This window comes from Dendrobium catenatum, unplaced genomic scaffold, assembly GCF_001605985.2.
Source record: "Dendrobium catenatum unplaced genomic scaffold, ASM160598v2 fragScaff_scaffold_1199, whole genome shotgun sequence".
NCBI lineage: Eukaryota > Viridiplantae > Streptophyta > Magnoliopsida > Asparagales > Orchidaceae > Dendrobium > Dendrobium catenatum.
Window position 1 is genome coordinate 516,863 of NW_021319661.1, and position 9,719 is coordinate 526,581.

The 9,719-nt window shown below is 34.0% G+C and overlaps 1 protein-coding gene across 1 annotated transcript; it reads left to right on the top strand.

The window, feature by feature from the left end:
* Nucleotides 1-2,098: 2,098 nt before the first annotated feature.
* LOC110111520 (probable receptor-like serine/threonine-protein kinase At5g57670) lies at nt 2,099-5,187 on the top strand. The gene is made up of 7 exons (XM_020843444.2): nt 2,099-2,482; nt 2,544-2,798; nt 2,878-3,035; nt 3,613-3,692; nt 3,773-3,908; nt 3,997-4,146; nt 4,922-5,187. The coding sequence occupies exons 1-7, from the start codon at nt 2,275-2,277 to the stop codon at nt 5,084-5,086; spliced, it is 1,152 nt and encodes a 383-aa protein (XP_020699103.1). The 5' UTR covers nt 2,099-2,274; the 3' UTR covers nt 5,087-5,187.
* The last annotated feature ends 4,532 nt before the right edge of the window (nt 5,188-9,719 follow it).

Genomic DNA, 9,719 nt, shown 5'->3' on the forward strand with positions numbered 1-9,719 from the left:
CAGACCACCGAACGTTGTCGGACTTTTGCTTGGCTGCCAAGTGATGGCAGATTTTTTCCTTGCCAATGACTGCTGCCGCACTTTAACTCGACTGCCAATTGACGTCGGATTTATATCTGACCACTGATCGTCGCCAAATTTTCATCTGATTCCTATTTGTCGCTACATGTTGGTTGACTAGCGTAATATGATTGCCCACAAGTTTGAGGACACGTCAATTATTTGTAATTTATTCAAATAATAGTGGATCAATTTTGACTGACGAAACCCCGTGATTTTTCTCTTCAGGATTTCCATGTAAAAAAAATTTGGTGTTTATGTATAAGCTTGATACTCGTGCAACGCTTAGCAGTATAGTTTTTTCCACTTCACCGTCACGAATATTCTGGCCCACAACAAATCATTTAAAAAGTTTACAGCTTAAAATTATAGTTAAAAAAAACTCTATAACGCAATTATTCCCTTGATGTGAACCTCCACCCAAAAACATAAATTTAATAAAATCTTCTCAATTATAATTTTAGCCTTTCTTGACATTAACTCGTCAAACGAAATGAAAATTATTAAAGATTTAGCCTAATCAAGTTGATTTTTGACTACTTATCAATCATATTAATATAGTTTTTGGACCAAAATTTTTATAATCTAAACAATATTTTGTATTGATATTAATTTAAATAAAATAATATGTTAAAGAATTAATTATATAGGATACATTATTAGATACACTCCTCGTCTATTTTTCATCATACATTTATCGAGGTCATCACATGCCCATCAGTTGGGCGAATTATTACGTCCGGTCACCGGACGTCCCGACATCCAATCCAGACGTGTCACGTCACCCAAATACACTGGGACCCGGTGTATTTTGATGACGTGATATGTCTGGATTGGTATCCGGACAAATCCGAACACCGAACATAATAATTTGCCCATCAGTTGGGCCATCCACCAAGCCTTCAGTCTTTAATATGAACAGTACCAAAACCTAGCCTCTTTAAGTTGTACATCCATTTTCATGTCCATCTAGTTAAAGGGGTTCAAACCTATCCCTTGTACATGATTAGGAAAAGTTATTCTGTGCGGACACCGAAAGTCGTCCGGAGGCCAATAAAAATGCACCACGTTATCCTTTAGCTGTACCGCTGCTCGGTACCGCTCGGACCGCAGCATCCGGACATAGAACTGCATCTGATGTTCGAACAAGATAATTTCTTGTACAATAGAGCTTAAACAAGCATGATGACTTATAATTTTCCTCTGTATGGATCATCATTATTCATTAACCAGTAAATCTTCCTGTGTTAATTTGCATAAGAGGTTTGTTAAAATCTGAAAAATCATTAACTGTTGAAATCCATTTGGCATATTGTAGAATGAATGGTGATTAGAGATTTATTAAAACTTACCTTAATTAACAACTTAATCAATGAGGAACACCCCAAATAAAGGACACTTGATAAGGTAGATCATAGAGGTTTTAGTTAAGCAATCAAAAGCAAGCCCACACTTGAAAAAGAAGATTAAACCAACCCAGATTGAGCCCGTCTCGTCTACTTCGGCCTAGTTCGAGAAATTCGAGGTTTATTTGACGATTTCGAACCAGCATGCAAGTTGGTTGAACCAATTTGGCTTATTTAAGCATGGATCAAATAGAATCAATTCAAATTGTTCGAATTTCAAAATATTATTTTCGAGGGAGAAAGATTTTGAAGGGCCTAATATGGTCCATTTATTTATTAAAAAGATTCACATGTGAGAATTATTAATTTAAATTAAGAGTTAGGCTTCATTTGGGACGGTTTTCTTTATGCTGCTTAAAGCAATTTTCTAGTACAAATTTTTTTAATTTTGTATTGTACTAAAAAGCTGCTTTAAGAAGCAGAAAGAAACCTGTCCCAAACTACGGCTTAATATTAACTACCTAAACTGTTTTTCTGACTAACTTCAAAGAAATTACCCCTCTAACTCAGTTTCCTTTCTTGAGATGCAAGGATAGTGACAGCCTTTCCCTTTCTTTCCCCAATTTTTGTTTGATTTCATGACCATGTCAAACTTCCAAAATCAAATTAGTCTGTCGAATTCTTATTTTAGCCACTTGCCTCACACTTCATGATCCCTTTATAAATGCCTTGAAATGATTCTTCCCTTTCTTCTACCTATGGTTGCTTGATTCCTCTAAAGCCACTCCATTGTTTTCTCTCCAAAACTCTTGATTTCTGTCACAACAAAAGACTTACAAGTCTCACAGTGATCAAGTCTTCAGAAAGAATGAAAAAATGGAATCTGAAAGGCAGAAGCTTCAAATGCATCTTCTCATCTCCCTTCAAGATGAAATATGCAGAGAGGAATAGCTCTTTTGTTGATGGAGAAAGCAATTCTGGCCAAACAGAGCCAGCGTTCAAGCCAGTTCAAAAGCCTAATTGGAGATTCTTTTCTTACGAGGAGATCCACAAAGCAACCAATGGCTTTCATCAAGGTTAATCTAACACCTTTATTTCATCTTTTCTTTTTGATTTTCTAATACGAAGTTGCTTCAGATAATTTGGTTGGAAGTGGAGGGTATGCAGAAGTTTACAAAGGAGAGCTTGAGAGTGGCCAAGTTGTTGCTGTAAAGAGATTAACGAGAGCTTCAACTGATGAGCAGAAGGAGAAAGAATTCTTGACAGAGCTTGGTGTTATTGGCCATGTCAATCATCCTAATGTGATTCCTCTCTTTGGTTTCAGCACAGATCAAAATCTTCATCTCATATTTGATTTCTCTTCTCAGGGTTCAGTTTCATCTAATCTCCATGGTAAGAAACTGTTCCAGTAATCAAAATTCTACTCATTTGATCTGAAGTATCAAATTTTAGCTTCTAGTTTGTGTTTCAGGTGAAAATTCAGAACTAATGGGATGGAAACTCCGGCGAAAGATCGCCGTCGGAACAGCTCGAGGACTCCATTATCTGCAGAAGGATTGCCAGAGAAGAATCATTCATAGAGATATCAAAACATCAAATGTTTTGCTGTCAGCCAATTTTGAGCCTCTGGTATAACATTTCAACAACATACTTATAACTCACTTGTGCTCTCATAGAAAATACTTGAGTTTGCTTGAGTTCTCAAGCAATTCTAGCAATAATTGGTCCAAAACAGCAAGAAAAACAAGAAAAACTAGACGAATCAATCTAGAAACGATAGATTGCGATAGTAGAATCAACCAAAGCAGAACTCAAAGCAAGATACAATTGATCCTCAATTCAAGAGGAGGATCATCTCTCCCAAATCTCTAGACAAGAGAGTCTAGAGCCCAAGCCACCAAGAAATCCTAATTGAGAACAAATCAAAACATAATCCCTCTCTAAACATCTCATGCTCTTTAATACAAAAACTTACCTAATCTAATTTTCCTCTCAAGCTCAAACCACCCCCTCCTTTTCAATTTGAACTTAAGTGGACTAGTGGGGCCCTCCAAGTGGGAGGGCAAGGCAATAGGAGGCAGACTGCTTCCGCCTCCTATAATACATTTGAGCCAGCCCTTGGGCCGGTTCAGGGTGAACCGGCCTAACATGCTCATTACATTACTAATGTTAGCTCACAAAATGAATTTTATTTTTTTTTTTGCAGATTTCAGACTTTGGGCTTGCAAGATGGCTTCCATCAGAGTGGAGCCACCGAGCCGTAGCGCCGATCGAAGGCACATTTGGGTTTGTAATCTGTAAAGAAAACATTCTATAGGATTTTGAGCTTCATACAGTATGAAATCATAATGATCTATTCTGTTTAGATGTTTGGCTCCTGAGTACTTCACACATGGGATTGTTGATGAAAAGACTGATGTCTTTGCATTTGGTGTTTTTCTACTGGAAATCATCTCAGGAAGAAAGCCAGTGGATGGATCACACAAGAGTTTGCTTAGCTGGGTAGATATAATCTAAATTTGGATATGAAAATATCATTTAGAAATAATTTCATGATTTTTGTAACTTATAAAGTCTAAATTTATCACAGGCTAAACCATACTTAAAGGAAGGAAAAATAGAAATGTTAGTAGATCCAAGATTAGGAGAAGATTATGACATTGATCAGCTGAAGAGACTTACTTTTACAGCTTCACTCTGTATCAGATTAGATGCAACATTGCGCCCTTCCATGAAAGAGGTATGTCAAGAAATTTCATAGAAAACTACTAAAATTTTTCATTTTTTTAACATTAAGTCTTCATTTGGAACGGCCTTTTTATTGCTTCTTAAAGCAGCTTTTTAGTACAAAAATTTCTAATTTTGTATTAAAAAGTTGCTTTAAGAAGCAGAAAGTCATCCCAAACGAAGCAGAAAACTACTAAAAGAGGTATGTCAAGCTTTTTAGTACAACTTCGTTTGGGACGGCTTTTTTATTGCGTCTTAAAATAGAATTTTAGTACAAAATTTTAATTTTTATACTAAAACTCCATTTTACAAACGAAGCTGAAGTTTCTTTCAGCTTATTCATTTTGTTGTAATTATAAAGTATTTTTTATTGAGACTGATTTGAAGCAGACTGAACTTTAATTTGGCCAATTTTATATGGCTTTTGTGGGGGAAGAAGATGCTGCTCAATAAGCTAAATATTTTATTAGTAAATTTCACTTTCTGGTGCAAAATGATTTAGTTCATGAGTTGGACTAATTTGGATGTATGAGTTGGTGATATGTAGCTTTCCATGACCTTTACTCATTTCTTAATTTACTCCTTTAGTTCATCCTTATTATAAGAAGCAACCACTTGTATAAATTATGCAAATTAGCTTTTTACAAAAACAAAATGAAATATGTTAGTGATGGTGTGCTATTGCATCTTTCGCTTGATTTGAGAGAGCAATTAGTCTGTTATCTTGAGATCAAATAACCCCTTAAGCTCTATCAACTTATAGGACTTTATAAATTGGATGATAACAGGTACTTGAACTCATCGAAAAAGCTAAGATATCGACAGAGCAATGGAGGATGACTGAGGAGGAAGAGGATGATGAGTTTTGGGCTTTGGATGATCTCGAAGATGATTGTGACACAACGATATCTTTTTCATCATCATCATTAATATCATCAATAAGTAGCTCCTAACCTAACTATATTATTAGACCAATCTCTATCATATAAAGGTTTTTTGTATGTTTATGAGAAAATGAATGGTATTCACAAGGAAAGATAGATGAGGAATCTAACCCTTGCTTGCAAAGGTAGAATTTTCACTAAGAATGAGAGAGAGAGAGAGAGAGAGAGAGAGAGAGAGAGTTTGGAGGGCTAAAGATGTATAATGATTGGGATTAGGGACTGCTTGGATTCAAGTTCATAAATTGGAGTGTTTTTTATTCATTTTTGTCTATTAATAAGGGAAAAAATATGTATAAATTCTTCTTGGAGAAATGAATTAATTGCTAAATAAAATTATTTTTTTAAATATCTATATAAAAAAAATAATTATAATTTTACTACAATTTGTGCTCTAAATTTAACTATTTTGCAGAATTAAAATCTAGGAATATACACATCTCTTGTTTGCAAATATATATATATATATATATATTATTCTCCTATTGCAGCTACATGGGGCGTAGCCACCCATACGACCATTACAATTCTAAGTAAACTGCCTTTGCACTAGCTCTCTTCATTTCATGAAGTAATGTTACTTCCTTTCGAGAAAAACAGATATGCCATCTTTCTTTTTTGGTAAATTGAGTTATAGTTTAAACCAATTATAGAACAACTTTGCCTTTTTAATTTTTTTTGTATATAAAATCAAAGTAGAGTTAGTACTAATGTGCATACAGGTCTATCACCTTGACCCTATTTCTGCTTGTGGACTTGACATCAATTCTAGTGGTCTTTTTCTTGAATCTATGGAAACCTACAAATCTGACGATCGCCAGATTATGAATGGCATAGGATCTACCAGAAAGGTAAACAGATGTTCTTCATACTATAGTCACTTTGTAGTGTTTTTGTCTTTGACGACATTTGGTCAATTAAGGCAAACTCAAAACACGACATCACGATACGCAATGACCCTCGAAATCTATAGCACCTCCCAATAGCTTTGGTGCGCCAAAGCTCCACCCAGATAGATCGAGAGATTATTCTGTGGGGTGTGCCGAAGCGTCCGGAGGCATCCGGACACGCCACGTCATCCAAACACTGATGCATTGCGTGCGTCACGCGGTTCGGATTTAGCCTCCGAATACCGCACGTAATAATTTTTTCCAATGGACCAAGGTGAGCCGTGTCATACTACCTCGTCTTTTCGTATATTTTTGCTTCATTGGATTGTTAATGTTGAACGAACTTCTATTAATTTCTCTAATGCATACCATGATTTTTTCCCTACCAAAGGGAGTTATTTATGAACCAACAGCCATAGAAAGTGCTTGTTCATTTAATTCAGCCGACATGTTCTATAGAATACTTCTCTTTGTTTTAGCTCTGTAATTAAATACGTTTGACGTGGGCAAGTAATATTATGAGCATTGCTTCGATGCATCGTGGAGCCCTCAAACTATTTGAAAATTGTAGGTCTAAACTTATTGCATCAATTTCTATTGCTACCCTTCACTTTTTAAGGTAGGAAGTATTGATTTTAGGATTTAGTATTGAATTTAGTGTAAAACTTCTAATAATCTAAATATTTAATTAATTACCATAGAAAAAGTGTATTTATAAGGTTTTTCAATATAAAGAATATAATTGATGTTTTATATTTATTATATAAAATTCATAATAATAGCAACTAATTACCCGTTATTAAGGTTATATTATCTACCATAATTATCACTTTTATATGCTATTCTATCATAATTTAGTTTCTAAAAAAAAATTATTTTTTCTTGAGTTAATTTATATCATACAGAGATTAAAAAATATGTTATTAAATTAATTTGAATAGATATCTTGAAGAATGTACATCATATTTGAAATTATTATAATTTACCCTTCCCCCCTCAAAAATAAGAAACCTAAAAACAGAATAAATTTTTGTTTTGACTGTTTGCTGAAACTTCTATAATGGATTTCATTTCATTATAATTAATACCCCAGAAGGAAAATGAGCCAGATATATTCTATATTGATTTTCCCTTTAGAAGTAATCATTTAATATTCTAAAGCTCTTGTTACGCTTTACGTAAAAAATAATAATAATAATTGTAATGTTTGCCAAGTAATAATCTAGGTTAGGATCGGGCAGAAAGCGAAGAGATTTGCGGGGGCCGGAAAACACGTGGGTTATTGACAGAAAATAATTTGACCAGAATCCAAATTGCAACGCGTGAAATATGCCGTTCGAATCGATTTTAACGGTCAACATTTGTTCTTGCTGAATATGATTATATATTGAGGATGAATGCCGTGTTAATTTTGGCCACAGACCCGGGAAAATCCGGGTTAAATCAAGTCCTAACTACCATTATTATTGTTTACGGAAATCGACTTTCAGCAATACTTTTGTCAGCTCGAATTAGTTATATAAATTAGGCTTCCCGTCAACTGCAGAATTATCAACATCGATCCTTCCCAAATAATCCGACCCCTCGGAATTAATGACCTTCGGATTTCAACGTAAGGCTAGGGTGCACACTCCATATCGTGTATAACGGGTTGGCGATTCGGGCTTAAGATTGACAATAATAACAAACCAACGTTTTAGATCTCTGTGGCAGGTATCGTGTTGATTTCTCCTCAGCAAACTTGAGTAACTGCACACCGAACTTACCTTGCAATACGAAAACTCACTAATTTAACTCCGGATAACCCTTGAGATTGAACCCGTTTTTACTATTTTGACTAAAAATTGGGAAGATGCCACCGTCAATTTTTGTAGGCACCCTCCCACAAAATTACTATCAAATTTTTAGATCAACTTTTTTCTCAGGGTCATTCTATATGTGGTCCCCGCCGTTCGGGCCGACAAAGCCTAACACGCGGTTTAAACAACAATAAAACAATCGAATACGGCGAGTGGGTCGGTGTTGACTGACGAGAATAATGCCAGGTCGCTCATAGTTCCGGACTTCGACCGAAATAACCGACCCGGTTAGTCCACTCGAATCACATGTTTTAACACACCCTAGTAAATCCTCCTTTATCAATAATCATATTGCCGAAGCCTTGCACCAAAAGGTTTTTTTTTTACTGCATACTAACAAAGATCTTTTTCATGGCGGGAATCCTCTGTTTTTTATTTTTTCAACATCGAATCCTTTCAGTTCGAGATGTTTACTCCACTATAAACCCAATTGATCCTTTACTATTTTCTCATTCCTTAATCAGTGAACTCTTTGAGAAGTTCAAAATGTCCTATCCCTCTCCCTCTCCGCAAACCCTTCTTGTCCTCCCAGAGTAGTTCCCGTCCGTTCTACGATCGCTAACCAAGTCATTCATGCTGTAAAGATAACGTACTGCTATCATATTTATCAGATAGTATGCTCTAAGAGCCTTACCCTTATATTTCAGTCATGAAATGAGATATCACATGGGTTAATCAATTCCATATGTCTTAACAATATGTTATATTGAGTGGTATAGGGAAAAACCTTTTAGGTGTTCTCCAATATTTATCCATTAATTTATTGCTCAATTTGTAGAATTTCTCCTACATAATATTATAATTTGCAAAACGGGCAAGAGGCATGTTCCTCTCTATCGTATTGTCATTCCGAAAGAGCTTTCAGATTTGAGAGACCATTTTTTTTATCTTTCTTACATCCACTTCGAAACTAGGGTCTGTTTAGGTTCAGTGAAAAAATTTTTTTGAACATTGAAACTTTATATCAGAAGAATTTTGTGTTTAAAAAGTAAGTAATAAATTAAACCAGATCTATTCACAAACTAAGCTTAAGCGTAGAGATAAAAGAAATTTTGCATAATCTTATTCCCTCTGATATGATAAATATTAGAAGATTGTTGGACCAAGGTAATCCCCGTTGATTGAAAGTTTTGTAGTACTCTGCATAAATTTATATCCACTAATGCCTACGTAAAAAATTTAATAATTTTAATATACGAATTTAAATCAAGCTTCATAAGAAATTTCTTACTCTCAAAACAACATGATCTTGTTTTTTTATAATAACATTTTCTTTTGTTTGGTGTTCAATTCCACTAAATATCTACTAAAAACATATTATTAATATAGAAGAAGGCATTTTTACATGTAATAAGTGTATTCTCTCTTTTTATTATATATTAAATTTCTAAGAATTAAATTAAATTTAAAAGTTTTTCATTTTATGAATTATCGAAAGATACTTCTCTGGAAGGTAAAAATCAATTTATTGAAAATTTAAGTTCTATGGCAATATTTTTCAATCCTAAAGAAATCATGTATGAAAAATTAACTGTTCAAAGGAAAGAATGTATTGCCTTGCAATTTAAAGCACCTCCACACCCCGTGAAAAAAATGACCATTGAGAGTCATTTTCTTGAGGCAGAAGATAATCATTTGTGTTTGTGAGAACAAATCTCTTGTATTATAAAAAGAAATGTAAAAAAAATAAATCTCTTAAGAAATTCATATTTTTATTTATTTATAATAAAATAAATTAAAAGGAAAAATATATTTACAATTTGAGATAAATATCTTAAGAATAACTGTTAAAAATTAGTAAAATTATTTAAAGATAAGCTACGAATATAAAATTTCCAAAAAATAGTACTATCATTAAAAGTAAATTAGATGATCATAAAATTTATCCTTGATATA

Coding starts and splice junctions, on each gene's coding strand:
- LOC110111520 (XM_020843444.2), top strand. CDS start 2,275: ATGAAAAAATGGAATCTGAAAGGCAGAAGCTTCAAATGCATCTTCTCA. Junction 3,693..3,772: donor CCGATCGAAGGCACATTTGG/GTTTGTAATCTG, acceptor TATTCTGTTTAG/ATGTTTGGCTCCTGAGTACT. Junction 3,909..3,996: donor ACAAGAGTTTGCTTAGCTGG/GTAGATATAATC, acceptor AATTTATCACAG/GCTAAACCATACTTAAAGGA.